The sequence below is a fragment of the Heterodontus francisci genome, chromosome 3 (assembly GCF_036365525.1).
Source record: "Heterodontus francisci isolate sHetFra1 chromosome 3, sHetFra1.hap1, whole genome shotgun sequence".
In the NCBI taxonomy this organism is placed as follows: Eukaryota; Metazoa; Chordata; class Chondrichthyes; order Heterodontiformes; family Heterodontidae; genus Heterodontus; species Heterodontus francisci.
This window is the reverse complement of record NC_090373.1, coordinates 69,749,529-69,765,143: the sequence shown is the minus strand read 5'-3', so window position 1 is coordinate 69,765,143 and position 15,615 is coordinate 69,749,529. Positions and strand designations below refer to the sequence as shown.

Genomic DNA, 15,615 nt, shown 5'->3' with positions numbered 1-15,615 from the left:
TGTACTGAGTTCTGGCTAACAAGTAAATTCTACTCAGATCTGAAGCTGCTTTTATGTTGGTGTCGTGTTTGCTTTCTTGGAGGTCAGCACCTGGAAGCTGGTTTCAGTGTTTGGCTACTACATTTGGCTGTTTTATCTCTATGGCAAACTTGTAATCCCACAAAATACTGAGTCTAGAATTGGTCACTGGGAATAAGAAAACTGGATTTAACAGCATTACTGCTGGAATGTCTCTGTTCCAGAATCTGAGTTAATATACCAATATAAAAAAACAGTCAGAAAGTACGACGCTGAACCCTGACACAGTAAGTGGTAATTGAACTGCTGAGAGAATTATTATAGCAAAGCAGTGTAAAAGGAAAACTGTATCAATAGAAACTGCTTTAAAAAGTAAATGTTTTTAGAGATGAAAACACTGGGTCAAGACATAGTAAGAAAATGTATCAATAAATCATTGTAGGAAATAATGGCTAGTCACAAAGTTCTGTAGAAAATATTGAGAAAGGGTGCGACTGACAATGCAAATTCTTTTGTAGAAAATTTACTGCCTTTTTACAGTGGCATTTTACAGTGACAATATAGGGGTCAATTGTACGAATTCGGGCTCCTGGCACATCATGGTCAGAAAATGACGCGCAGGAAGCTAAATCAAAGTTTACTCCAGAAATTCCTGAGATTATCCTGGTTTATACCAATATTAGCTTAGGATGCATTTTTCAACCCAAAAGGGGGAAAAAATGACTGCATTTAGTACTTTTATTAACTATTAGACTCAGTTTAATTTAAATTGCATGCACAAGCAATGCACAGTATGATCAAGTTAAAAGACAACATTGACTAATATTTTGAAACCCTAGATAGAATTGTCAGCTTTATGATGATTTTAGTCACTCCAATACTGGCAGCTATGCCTTTAACTGCCAAAGCCCTAAGCTCTGGAATTTCCTCCCTAAACCACTCTACCTTTCTTTCCTCCTTTAAGACACCTACCTTTTTGACCAAGCTTTTGGCCATCTGCCCTGATATCTCTTGGCTTGGTGTAAAATCTTCTTTGATAACTGTGAAGCATCTTGGGATGTTTTATTACATTAAAGGCAGTATAAAAATACAAGTTGCTGTTGTGCTATGGATCATCAGGAAATGCAGACTCAGAACTTACTGGAAAAATAACAGCAGGTGCCGCAAAGTCAGCATTATTAGTTTTTTTTTTGGAAGAACTCCCATGAATTTGTGGTGAAACGGAGATACAGCATGAGTTCCAATTCTCCACAAAGTGCTGGACAATTTGTGCCGCTCCATAGCTAACTCAACAAAAATTCCAACCTCGTCAAGAGCCCCTCTGTTGAAATTAAATGCATATACTGACCACCTCCAGGCGCTTACCCATTGGCCTCCTTATCTCGAGAGACAAAGATGATGATGATGATTATGAAATAGTTGGGTGCGCACTGTAAATGCGAATTAATGTCATTGCAGTCATTTAGAGCTGGTAACCCAAGTCATAGATGATTTATGAGCCTGACATGAATCACAACTTTGGAGCCCAGAAAGGGAAAAAATGTAACTGGAGTCTCATTCCTGCAGGTAGCAAATTATTCCTAGAGGTTTTTAAAACGTTTCATCCGTCTTGGTGGACTTTTTGTGCTCAACTTGTCATCCACATTCCTGTTAATGTTGGAAGGCAATATTTTCAGGATGCAAATCTATTTTGACACTCAGAAATGCAAATTAGATTTCATTCAGAAAATAATTTTGGGACACAGTATACGACTAAGAATGTTTGTACATTTCACACACCTACTTTGCCATTCACTCATTATTAACTTCTCAAGGATCATTACAACAATTGCCAAACACAACTGGATTACATTATCCTGTTTCTGCTTGCTCATTTCAATTTTTTTCTACTTTTCCTTCCTGCATTTTCTCTCTTAATTCACTCTATTTCCCTCCCTATTTCACGTTCTGTATCTAATTAGGCTCTAATTCACCCTTTTTCATCCTCTATCTTTAAAATTCTTTGGTTAAGGAGATAAGCCATTGGCTACAATGCTCATGGGGTCCCAGATGCGATGTTGACATCACTGTGCTGTTATCAATTCGCATTCCTACAATTTGCACACAAATATAGTGTTATCTGAAAGGTGAGGAAACAAGTCTAGATCACGTTGCTCGCTGCGACATGTGTCGCATTGCGACATTGTGACCAATTAAAAACTACAATTTCACTGCTCTTATGGAATATACGCATAGGCACATAGTAGCACAGGACCACAAAATATCATTGCAGTCCATCTGGCTTGTCCCAGCTGTAGTAACTTTAAAAACATACTGGTTGAATTTTCGTGGAGCTTCTCCCTCTCACCCACAGTAACTTCAGCAGAAGGGCCACTGAAAATCTGGGAAAATGATGTTACGTGACATTTTGTTTTTGAAAAAGTACATATTTACAGCAATGGCAGCAGTTGACACCAAACAGAGGGGAAAAACTCAAAAATTGGCATAATTCTCAGCACAGAGCAAGGAGCAGTGAAGCTGAGGAGCATTACATCCTTTAGGTAACAAATGGACATAAGCTATTAAATATACTATAGATCTAAGGGACCAAAATAAATTAAGTGGAAGAAACTTTTAAACAGATCGAATTGCATGTAAGTAAATAAGTATCTGCTATACATAAATAACTAACCAATAATTACCATTTACCAATTAATAATAGATGTCGTGATTCAATTAGTTCTAGACACAAATCACTGCTAAAAAAGAGAGAGAAAAAGAGTGTGGCAGCATAGGCAATGTGTCCTGTCTGATTTGTGAACAGTGAGACTGTCCTGGATTTCCACATCTACAGGAAATGTTTGCCTCGAGCCATTCTAGCTCAGAGTCTTTGAGCTAGAGTGCAAGTTAGAGACACTCCTACACATTACGGAATGGGAGGAATTCCTGGATAATTTTCTCCAGAGTGCAGCCACACCTCAAAGGAAAGCACAAGTGCAGGAAGGCAAGTGTGTGACTGTCAGTCAGCAGGGTAGGGAAAACCAAGGGAAATAGAGGAGGTGGTCATGCAGGCATGGGTCCTATCCAACACATTTTAGGTTAAGAAAACAGGCTGTGTGGCAGACAAGCATGCTAACCATGGCACCAAGGAGCAAGAAGCTACCCAAAGGGGGTAACAGCAGAAAAGGAAGGTTGTAGTCGTAGCGGATTTGATAATTAGGGGGATAGATAATGTCTTCTGCAATTGTGAACAAGAGTCTAGAAGAGTTTGTTGCCTACTTGTTGCAAGGGTAAAGGATACAGCGAGTAGCTAGGAATACACTGCCTGAGAGTGTGGTGGAGGCAGATTCAATCAAGGCTTTCAAAATGAAATTGGAAAAATTACGAGAATTGGACAATTATCTGAAGGGAAAAAATTTGCAGGGCTATGGGAAAAGGCTGGAGAGTGGGACGAGATGAGTTGCTCTTACAGAACGCCAACACAGACACGACGGGCCAAATGGTCTTCTGTGTTGTAGACATTGTATGATACCTTGAAGCAAGTGGACAGGATCTTAGAAAGGAACGGGCAAGATCCAGTTACCATGGCCAATGTTGGAACCAATGACATAGGAAAGAAAAGGGAGACCCTGCTAAGGAAATAGCAGATGTTAGGACAATTTTTTTAAAAAAGGACCTCGTGGATGATAATCTTGGGATTTCTACCCAAACCATGTGCTAATTGGCATAGGGATAAATAGATCAGAAGATGAATGCATTGCTAAAAGGTTGGTGTGGGAAGGAGGGGTTCCCTTTCATCAGACAGTGGCACCGGTACTAGGACAGGAAGGAGCTTACCACAGGAACGGACTCCACCTGAGCCAGAAAGGGACCAGTGGGCTCGCAAAAAGAATAGGGCTGTGGATAGGAATTTAAAACAAGATTGGGCCGGGGGTGGGGCAGTACAACATAACATAATACTGATGATAAAAAAAATGGGAGATGAGAATAAAGGTCAGACTAAAGTAAGGAATAAGGGTAACAAACAAACAAGCAAACAAAGTCAGGGAACAGATAGTTATAGAATACAAGAATGAAATGACTATTGAAATAAAGTGAGCGGAACAATTAATTTTTAAAAAGCCTGCACAGCAATGTGCAGAGCATCTGAAATAAAACTAGGGAAATGGTAGCTAAAATTCAAAGTAAAGAAACAGATGCAGTCATCATCATCATTGCCAATCCCTCGTGTTGAGGATGATTCTTCCTTACAGATGGTTGGGTACAGGTGAGATGTCAGTGTTGTCTGTGGGTTTGCAGTTGGGTTATGAAACCCGATCTTAGCCTTACTGGCTCTCCCACAGTGAGGACATGGGTGCCGGTTGGTAGAGGTGGTGATGGATCGTTGGCTCAAGCAGCTGCTCTCTCTAGCTGTTCTCTCTCAGTGGCTGCTCTTGTTTATTGGAAGGCCTTGACACCATTTCTGATAATGGATCACCATATTGATTGCAATTGAGCACCTGCTTCCCATGTGTTAATGTTAATAGAGCAGACCATCAAACACTGTTTGGGAAGTCTTCAGTCGGGCATTCTGCCGACATGTCCCATCCATTTCAGCTAAAGTGAGATTATCATGGCCTCTATACTCGGCATATCTGTGTCTTGGAGGATGCTCATGTTTGTTCTTTTGCCCTTCCAGTTGATTTGCAAGATCGTTCTAAGACAGCGTTGATGTTGTTGTTCGAGGACTTCGATATGGCATCTATAAGATGTCCAAGTTTCAACACTGCAAAGAAGCGTGGGGAGAAGCACTGCCCAATAGACTGAATTTAGTGCCAGGTCGGATATCACAATTCTCGAAAACCCATGCATGTAATTTACCATAGGCTGAACCAGCACACTGGATTCGGTGGTGTACCTCTTCATCAATGTCAGCTGGGATAGATAGCTTCCAAGATATGGGAAGTGAAGGACTTTTTCCAACACTTCACCAGGAATCTCAATTGAAGGCATTGGATTTGATGCATTTGGTGTGAGTTTGTAGAGGACTTTCGTCTTCCTGGCATTCAGGGAAAGTCCCATGCTTTCGTAGGCTTCGGTTAATACATCAACTAGCTGTTGTAACTTGTGCATCATCAGCATACTGTAGCTCTATTACAGAAGTGGTTGTTTTGGTTTTGGCCTTCAGCCAGTTGAGCTAGGGGGAGACTGTCAGCAGTAAGTTGCAGCATTGCTGCAAGAAAGATTGAGAATAGTGTTGGTGCAATGATACACCCCTATTTGGCATCTGTTTTGACAGGGAAGGGGGTCTGTGGTGGAGCCACTGCTTAGTACTGTTGTGCATATCGTCATGTAAGAGACAGATGATGTTTGTAAACTTAGCTGGGCATCCATATCACTGTAGCACCTTCCACAGGGAAGTTTGATTCAGAGTCCAAGTCTTTTGTGAGATCGAAGAAAGCCATGTACAAAGGGATGTTCGACTCTTTGCATTTTCCCTGAAGCTGGCATGTGGTGAAGATCATGTCAGTTGTTCCTCTGGCAGGCTGGAAGCCACACTGGGACTCTGGAAGGACTTCCTCTGCAATTGGCAATTAAGAAATAACCTACCTAAGACTTTGCTAACAGTTGACAGCAATGTCCTTGTAGTTGCTACAGTTTGACTTTTATCCTTTCCTGAAGATTGTGATCATAATGACATTTTTAAGGTCACTTGGAATTTCTTTATTTTGCCAGAGCTTCACCAATAGGGCATACTGATCAGAGGGATCAGTATCTCTCCTTTGTGTTTCAGTATTTCTACAGGGATATTGTCAGGACCAGAAGGTTTGTTGTTTTTCATCTGGTTGGCACCAGTTATCACTTTGTCGAGCATTCTGATTGTATGTTGTGGGAGGCTGTCCAGCAGGTGCGTGTCCACCATGGAGTTCTGATTGTAAAACTACTCAAAGTGCCCTTTCCAGTGGGTGTTGATACTATCTGTGTCTTTGAGGAGAGCCTTGTCATCTTTGGATCTTACCGTGTTGGTCCTTATGTTGAGGGTCCATAGATCTCTTTGGTTGCTTTGAAAAAGGCACAGAGCAGCATGTCAACAAAGAGTTGAATTTTCACAGCCTTCTCTGTCTGCCATTTGTTTTTTTAAATCACTGGTTCTTCTTTGAACTTCAGCTTTGGCTGTCTGGTTGACTAGTTTCTTTTCTGTGGATTTTGGAATGCTGTCTGTTTACAATTCAGAGTGAGGAACCAGAAGTAGTACGAATAGCTAAAACATGGCTACATAAAGAATAGGACTGGCTGTTAAAATTGCAGGATATAACATATTTAGAAAGAATAGGAAAAGAAGATGGGGGTGAGGTAGCTGTACTAATATAGACAACATAATGGCAATAGAAAAAAGGAACATAAATAACATTAAGATAGAAACATAATTAATGTGGATTGAGATAAAGGATAAGATGATCAAGTTAATAAGGGCAATCTACAGACCACTCAATAGCGAAAGGGAAGTGGAGGAAGAAATATGTAGGCAAATCTATAAAATGAGTAAAAGACATAGAATAATAATCATGGCAGATTTCAATGACCAACAAATAAACTGGCAAGAGGTACGGAGAGGGGAAAAGGGAATAGAGTTCATACAGTGTGTTCAAGACATATTACTCACCCCATATGTAGGAAGCCTAGCTAGAGAGGTATCACTGTTGCATCTAGTAAAGGGAAATAAACCGGAGCAAGTAAGAGAGGTAAAGAAAGTGGAACATCTAGGCAAAAGCGATCATAACATCATAAGGTTTAAAATAATGATTGAGAAAGGCATAAGTAAGACAAAGACCAAAGTAACAGATTAGAAAAAAGCTAATTTGAAGGGAGAAGTGAACGAGGGAAGGTAAACTGAAAAAAAAAATGATATAGAAAAGCAGTGGGAAATATTTAAAACTGAGATCAAATTGAGTTTGGGAGAGATATTTCTCACCAAAAAGTACTAATCAATAATGAGCCACCATAAATGAATAAAGACATAAGGATAAAATTCAAACTAGAGTAAAAGGAACACACCAAGTTCATAACCAATAAAGGAGAGCATGACAAAAGCGGTTAGGAAAGAAGTCATAAAAAAAGTTAGGAAAGCAAAGAAGAAAATGAATTTAAATTATCCAGGAAAAATAGCAAAGTGTTCTACAAATATAAAAAAAAGGAAATGAGGATAGGGATATGGTCACTAAAGGATGCACAAAATAAACTCACAGATAATGATTGTGAAAAGACACAAATTTTGAATAGTTACTTTGACTCAATATTTACCAGGGAAACTAACAAGGTGGGGATGACATTAGAACAGATCGAAAAAGATATAGATGTTTTAGATAGGGGAGATATATTTGATAAACTAATTTAATTTAGAAAGCTTAAAACCCCGGTCCAAATGGATTATATCCATGCATATTAACAGAACACAAGAACTAGGAACAGGAGTAGGCCATTAGGCCCCTCAAGCCTGTCCCACCATTCAATAAGATCATGGCTGATCTACACCAGACCTCAACTCCTCTTTTGTGCCAGCTTCTCATAGCCCTCAACTCCCCGATATTTCAAAAATCTGTCTACCTCCTCTTTAAATACTTTCAGTGACCTAGCCTCCACAACTCTCTGGGCTAGAGAATTCCAGACATTCACTACCCTCAGAGAGGAAATTCGTTCGCATCTCAGTTTTAAATGTGTGTCCCCTTATTCTGTAACTATGTCCCCTAGTTCAGATTCCCCCACTAGTGGAAGCATCTTCTCAACATCTACCCTGTCAAGCCCCCTCAGAATCTTGTACGTTTCAATAAGATCACCCCTCATTCTTCTAAACTCTAATGAATAAAGGCCTAACATGTTTAACCTTTCTTGATAAGCCAACCCCTTCATCCCAGGAATCAGCCGAGTGAATCTCTTTTGAACTGCGTCCAATGCCAGTATATCCTTTCTTAGATACGGGAACCAAAACTGTACACAGTACTCCAGGTGCGGCCTCACCAACACCCTGTACAGTTGTAACAAGACTTACCTATTTTTAAACTCCAACCCCCTAGCAATAAAAGCCAAAATTCCAATTGCCTTCTTAATTACTTGCTGCACCTGCATGCTAACTTTTTGTGCTTCATACACAACACAGCTTCTCATAGCCCTCAACTCCCCGATATTTCAAAAATCTGTCTACCTCCTCTTTAAATACTTTGTGATCTAGCCTCCACAACTCTCTGGGGTAGAGAATTCCAGACATTCACTACCCTCAGAGGGTACGTTTTTGAAGTCTCTCTTCATTAAATAATAGTCTGCCTTTTGATTCTTCCTACCAAAGTGCATGACCTCACACTTACCTACATTAAACTCCATCTGCCAAGTTTTTGCCCACTCACTCAACCTATCTATATGCCCTTGCAGATTCCTTATGTCCTCATCACAACATGCTCTCCCTCCTATTTTTGTATCGTCAGCAAATTTGGATATATTACACTCTGACCCCTCCTCCAAGTCATTAAGATAGATAATAAATAATTGAGGGCCTGGGACTGATCCTTGTGGCACTCCACTAGTTATGTCTTTCCAACCTGAAAAGGACTCATTAATCCCGGCTCCGTCTTCTCTGAGTTAACCAATCCTCACTCCATGCGAATACATTACCCCCAATACTGTGAGCTATCTTGTGCAATGATCTTTTACGTGGCACCTTATTGAATGCCTTCTGGAAATCCAAATACACTACATTTACTGGTTCCCCTTTATCAACTCTGCTAGTTATATCCTCAAAGAACTCTAGCAAATTTGTCAAACATGATTTCCCTTTCACAACACCATGTTGACTGTCTGATTGCGTTAAGCTTTTCGAAACGTCCTATTTCTTCCTTAATAATGGACTCTAGCATTTTCCCAACAACTGATGTACAGCTGACGAGCCTATAGTTTCCTGCTTTTTGTCTCCCTCCCTTCTTGAATAGGGGCGTCACATTAGTGGTTTTCCAATCCACTGGGATCGTCCCGGAATCCAGTGAGTTCTGGAATATTTCAACCAATGCCTCCACTATTTCTGCAGCCACTTCCTTTAAAACTCTTGGATGTAGGCCATCAGGTCCTGGCGACTTGTCTGCCTTTAGTCCCATTAGTTTGTCAAATACTTTGTCCCTTGTGATAGAGACTGTTACAAGATCTTTCCTCTCATTAGCCCCTTGCTTATCTGATATCTGTGCGATGTTTATAGTTTCCTCCACCGTGAAGACCGATGCAAAATATTGGTTTAAATTATCTGCCATTGCCCTGTTCCCCGTTATCAATTCTCCAGTCGCATCCTCCAAGAGTCCTATGCTCACTTTAGCTACTCTCTTTTTATATACCCGTAGAAGCTCTTGCTGTTTGTTTTTATGTTTCTTGCCAATTTACTTTCATAATCAATTTTCTCCCTCTTCATTAGCTTTTTAGTCATGCACTGCCAGTTCCTAAAAAATTTCTAATCCTCTGGCCTACCACTAGATTTCACTGCTTTATATGCCTTAGTTTTTGATTGGATACTCTCCTTGACCGCCTTTGTAAACCATGGGTGGTTCATCCTTCTCATCGAGTCCTTCTTTTTGACCGGGATAAATTTTTGCTGAGCGTAATGAAATATCTGCTTAAATGTTTGCCACTGCTCATCCACTGACTTTCACCTTAGTCTATTTTCCCAGCCCGCTTTAGACAAAAGTAGTTAGGGAAGCAACAACAGAGGCATTATTACAAAAATATAACAATTCGTTAGGAAAGGATATAGTGCCAGAGGAGAGCTAATGTTATTCCTATATTTAAAAAGGCAGACAGAACAATTTCTGAGAACCATAAGCTTAGCGTCAGTGGTAGGGAAGATAAAGAAATCTTTTCTTGAAGATGTAATAGAAAAGCATTTAGAAATCAAAAATATAAAAACCAGTGAGCACGGATTTCAAAAGGGAACGTCATGCTCGAAAAACCTTATTGAAGTCTTTGAAGAAGTGACAGAAGTAGATAAGAGTAAATCAGTAGACACAATATATTTGGATTTTCAAAAAGACCTTTGATAATGTATTGCATAACAGACTCATAACAAAGCTCAGGGATTGATGTTGAAATCACTGTTCACAATTTATATTAATAATTTGGATTCTGGAATTAGAAGTACAATTTTGAAATTTGCAGATGACACCAAATTGGGAAGAGATGTAGTTAACAGAAAGGAAGAATGCGACAAAATATAGGTTGACATTAAAAGCTTGCAGAATGGGCGTGTGATTGGCAAAGTAATTTCAATGTAGATTAGTGTTAGATGGTGTATTTTGGTAGAAGAATAAGGGGGCCATATACTGTTTAGATTATAAGAGTCTGAATGGGACAGAGGAGCAAAGGGATCGAAGGGTAGAGACACAAATCACTAAGAAGTCTTAAAAAAAAATGTAACATTTCAAGAGGGATAGAACTGAAAAGCAGATAAGTTACATTAAACTTGTATCAAATCTTTCAGAAAGGTTGAACATGCCAGGGCCCTTTTCTCAAGACAAGATAAGGCTGAGGGGTGACCTGATAGAGGTCTTTAAGATAATGAAAGGGCTTGATAGGGTAGAAGTATAGATAGGGTAGAATTCAAATGGAAGATTATGATGTGGTGGCCATTGCAGAGATGTGGCTGCAGGATGGTCGGGACTGGGAACTAAATATACCTGGTTATAAAGTTTACAGGAGGGACAGGGAAAATGGCAGAGGGGGTGGAGTAGCCTTACTGATTAGAAATATCACCTCATTGGTCAGGGAGGATATAATGAGGGGAAAGCACCCAGTGGAGACCATATGGGTGGAACTGAGGAACAGTAAAGGATCGAAAACTCTAATAGGTGTTGTGTATAGACTCCCTGGTAGCGGTTCTGAGGTGTTAGATTGTATAAGTGCACAAATTAGGCAAATGTGTAACAAAGGCAGAGTAGTATTAATGGGGGATTTTAACTTACACATAGATTGGGAGAGGCAGACTAGCACCAGTCAGAAAAGTAGTGAATTTCTGGAGTGTGTCCGGAATAGTTTCCTACAGCAATATGTCCTAGATGTAACAAGGGGACAGGCAATATTAGATTTAGTTATTAGTCATGAGCCAAATTTAATTAGTAGCCTAACTGTGCGTGAACATTTATCAAATAGTGATCACAACATGATCGAATTCAAGGTAGCATTTGAAAGTGGAAAGCACGAATCAGCTACTAGAATTTTAGACTTGGGTAAGGCTGACTTTATCAGGATGAGACACAGACTGTCCACGGTAAACTGGGTAGATCTGTTAATGGGTCAAACGACTGAAGAACAGTGGAGAATATTTAAAGAAACATTTAATGAAATACAGAGTGAGTATATACCAGAGAGGAAAAAGCTCCACTTCACAGAAAAAACAGCCATGGACAACCAAAGAGATTAGGGATAGCATAAAACTAAAAGAAAGGGCTTACAAAAATGCAAAACGCAGCACAGATCCAGCCGAATGGGATCGATACAAAGACCAGCAAAGGGTCACAAAGCAGCTTATAAGAGCTACTAAAAGATTATGAAAGGAAACTTGCAAGGGACATCAAAATCAATAAAATAAATTGTATAGTTACATAAAGGGAAAGTGGATGGTCAAGAGCAATGTAGGCCCACTAAAAACTGAAAATGGAGATATTGTCATTGATAATGGGGAAATGGCAGACATGTTGAACAATTACTTTTCCTCAGTATTTACAGATGAAAAGGAGAACTTGCCGGAAGTCCCGAAAAAAATTAATAGCTGATAGGGGACAGGGACTTAATACAATTAACGTAAGTAAAACATCAGTAACAAGGAAATTAATGGAACTAAAGAGTGAGAAATCCCCAGGACCTGACAGTTTCCATCCGAGGGTGTTAAAGGAAGTAGGGAAGCACATTGCAGATGCCCTAACTATAGTCTTTCAGAGATCCCTAGATTCAGGAGTGGTCCCTCTGGATTGGAAAGTTGCACGTCACTCCACTTTTTAAGAAGGGTGAAAGGGGGAACCGAGGAAATGACAGACCAGTTAACCTGATATCTGTGGTGGGCAAGTTGCTGGAGTCTATAATCAAGGATAGGGTGACTGAACACCTAGAAAATTTTCAGTTAATCAGGGATAGCTAGCATGGATTCATGACGGGAAGGTCATGCCTGACAAATCTCATTGAATTTTTTTGAAGAGGTGACTGAGGTAGTGGACAGGGGAATGTCTATGGATGTTATTTATATGGACTTCCAGAAGGCATTTGATAAAGTCCCACATAAGAGACTGTTAACTAAGGTAGAAGCCCATGGAGTTGAGGGCAAATTATTGACATGGTTAGGAAGTTGGTTGAGTGGTAGGCGACAGAGAGTGGGGATAATGGGCAAGTACTCTGATTGGCAGGATGTGACTAGTGGTGTCCCACAGGGATCTGTGTTGGGGCCTCAATTATTCACATTGTTCATTAACGACTTGGATGATGGCATAGTAAGTCATTTATCCAAATTTGCTGATGATACAAAGTTAGGCGGCAGTCTAGATGATAGCATAAAATTGCAAAGAGATATTGACAGACTAGGTGGGTGGGCAAAACTGTGGCAGATGGATTTCAATGCGGGCAAGTGTGGGATTATCCATTTTGGACCAAAAAAGGATAGAGCAGGGTACTTTCTAAATGGGAACAGGTTAAGTACAGTGGATGTCCAAAGAGACGTGGGGATTCAGGTGCATAGATCTTTAAAATGCCACGAGCAAGTGCAGAAAATAATCAAAAAGGCTAATGGAATGCTAGCCTTTATATCTAGGGGTTTGGAGTATAAAGACACAGAGGTTATGCTGCAGCTGTACAAAACCCTGGTTAGACCCCACTTGGAGTACTGTGAGCAGTTCTGGGCACCACACCTTAGGAAGGATATATTGGCCTTGGAGGGAGTGCAACGTAGGTTTACAAGAATGATACCTAGACTACAGGGGTTAAGTTACGAAATTACACAAATTAGGCCCATTTTCACTAGAATTTAGAAGGTTAAGGGTTATCTGATTGAAGTCTTCAAGATATTAACAGGAAAAGACAGGCTAGATAAAGATAAACTATTTCCACTGGTTGGAGATTCTAAAACTAGGGGGCATAGTCTAAAAATTAGGACCAGACCGTTCAGATGTTAGGAAGCACTTCTTCATGCAAAGGGTGGTGGAGATTTGGAACACTCTCCCACAAACAGCAGTTGAAGCTAGAACAGTTGTTAATTTTAAATCTGAGATAGATTTTTATTAAGCAAAGATATTAAGGGATATGGGCCAAAGGCAGGTATATGGAGTTAGGCCACGGATCAGCCATGATCTCATTGAATGGCGGGACAGGCACGAGGGGCTGAATGGCCTACTCCTGTTCCTATCTTCCTATGTTCCTATGTCCCTAAGTAAAGAAAATATGTTTCCACTAGTGGGGAAGTCTAAAAACTAGAGGTCATAAATACAGGATAGTCACCAATAAATCCAATAGGGAATTCAGGAAAAACTACTTCACCCAAAGACTGGTAATAATGTGGAACACACTACCACAGGAGTAGCTGAGACAAACAGCGTAGATGGCTTCAAGATAATCACGAGGGAGAAGGGAATAAAAGGATATGCTAAGGTTGGATGGTGTAGAGTGGGAGGAAGCTTGTGTGGAGTATCATGGCAGCACAGACAGTGGGGTTGAATGATTTTTTCTATGCTGTACACTTGAGATAACAGGAATTTTCCTCAACTCATTAAATATATAAAAAGTAAAACATGAAAGACACACAATCCATTTAACATGAATCCCCTTAAGGAAAGGGAACCATTTACAAAATAAGCCAAGATAGAAAGTTTGAAACTCCAATTTGTGATGTACAATGGCTTCACACACTTACACATTCCTTAAGCAGTTATCACAAATGTACATGTAACAAATATTTAGCATGCATGATTACATTTATTATATACAAAGTTAACTGTACGCTTTATGCTTTCCCAGTGAGGAGCTTTTGGACAACCCACTTGTGAATTTGTACTTGGATTATGAAATCAGCTTCACTATCAAAATAGGATACATATTTTTCAATTGGCATTTATGTTTTAAGATGACAACAAAACCTCTTGAAGTGACAGTTTGAATATACAAGATCCACAGAAACAGGAATTTATAGCAGTATTGCACAATAATCTACATCACACTCCTACTCGGACCACATAGTTGTAGTGAAAATCTTTAAATGCTTATTAAAGATCATTTTTATTTTTTGCATACAAAATACAACCTTAATAAAGATGGATTAATAATGCAAATCATTTAGTTTTCAAAAATAAAGTCACCAGTAACCACCAAAGAGCACACATTTTGCAAGAGAATGTCTTATGCTGGTCTGCCAATTATTGTATTATGGGCTGAAATTTTACCAGCCCTTTGGGGATGGGCTGAGAGGCAGGAAGGCTGGTAAAACAGCACGGGGAAGATGTCGGAGAGGGTGCCTGACGTCTTCCCACCGCTGTGCCATCTTGCCAGCGGTGGGAAGGATGGCAGATAGGCTGCCCGTTTGCCACTTAAGGGTCACTTTGCAACTTCATGGGCATTTTTCCCATGTCGGAGACCGCCCAGTGAAACCTGGTGCTCCCCCAGTGGACTCTGGGGTGAGGACGGGGTCTCCGTGCAACACCGCCCACCCTCAGTGACCCCCAACCCCATTTACCCCTCTTCGAGTGAGCTTGGCCTCATCCTGCAGCTGCAACATCCAAAATGTCCAAAATCAGCAAATTTAGCTAACTGTGGCGCTGCTGAGGCTGCAAGGCTGTCAGCCTTCTGATTGGGCCAGTAGTTCTTGGGGGGGCTGGCCGTCCTTATTAAGGACGGCAGTCCCCACAGCAGCTACTTAATTGGCTGCCAAAGGCAAAATGTGGCCTGGTTCCTGCTGCCTGCTGAAGCGGTGTCACCTCCTGCTTGCAGTCCCTGCATTTCTGCCACCTCAGCAAAATTCTGACCACAGTATTCCCTGCACACAGCAACAGCTGGAGATTTAATGCACCTGAGGAACATAATCCACAGTTAGACGAGAAACGGCTGGCACTCAATAGGAGCCTTCATTCTACTTGGCAGAAGTTTCATCAACTCGAGTGACAGTTCATACTTCACTATTGACTTGTGTTCATGACTTGATATTTCATGCAATAATAGTTAAATGTTGAATATACAAGGCAACTAATGAAATGCTGTGTTTCTAGCAAACAAATCTGCCTGCTTGACGCCATGTCCATAATTGAGTTAGCTGATCAGCGATAGAGTTGGATACTACAGTTGGCCATAATTTGACATTAAGATTACCCAGGCTGCAAAAAAATGAAATGACTAAAACCAAGAATCACACTTGTATGTTCATAGCGTAAGGGCTTAGAAAATTTCTAAAAACAGACCATATAAAAGTAGCACTTACTGCAAAGTGCTACATATTCCAACCAGAGGCTAGACACTGTTTTAACTGTAGTGTTGAATTCTACCACTGCTTCAAATTGATGACCTTGCATTTCTACTGTTGTCTATATCTACTTGCTGTCCATTATTCCAGAACTGACAGTGCATACAAGACAACTGGCTTAAGCA

General features: G+C 40.3%; 1 protein-coding gene across 5 annotated transcripts in view; it reads right to left on the bottom strand.

The window, feature by feature from the left end:
* Window positions 1-15,615, bottom strand: part of pla2g7 (phospholipase A2, group VII (platelet-activating factor acetylhydrolase, plasma)) — a 161,194-nt gene that overhangs the window by 51,590 nt on the left and 93,989 nt on the right. Inside the window, exon 6 of one of the 5 annotated variants that reach the window (XM_068023027.1) lies at window positions 6,641-6,683. The exons of the other annotated variants lie outside the window; for them this stretch is intronic. Within the exon in view, the coding sequence (XP_067879128.1) occupies window positions 6,641-6,683 (43 nt within the window). The remainder of the gene's footprint in view (window positions 1-6,640; window positions 6,684-15,615) is intronic. 5 annotated transcript variants of the gene reach the window in all.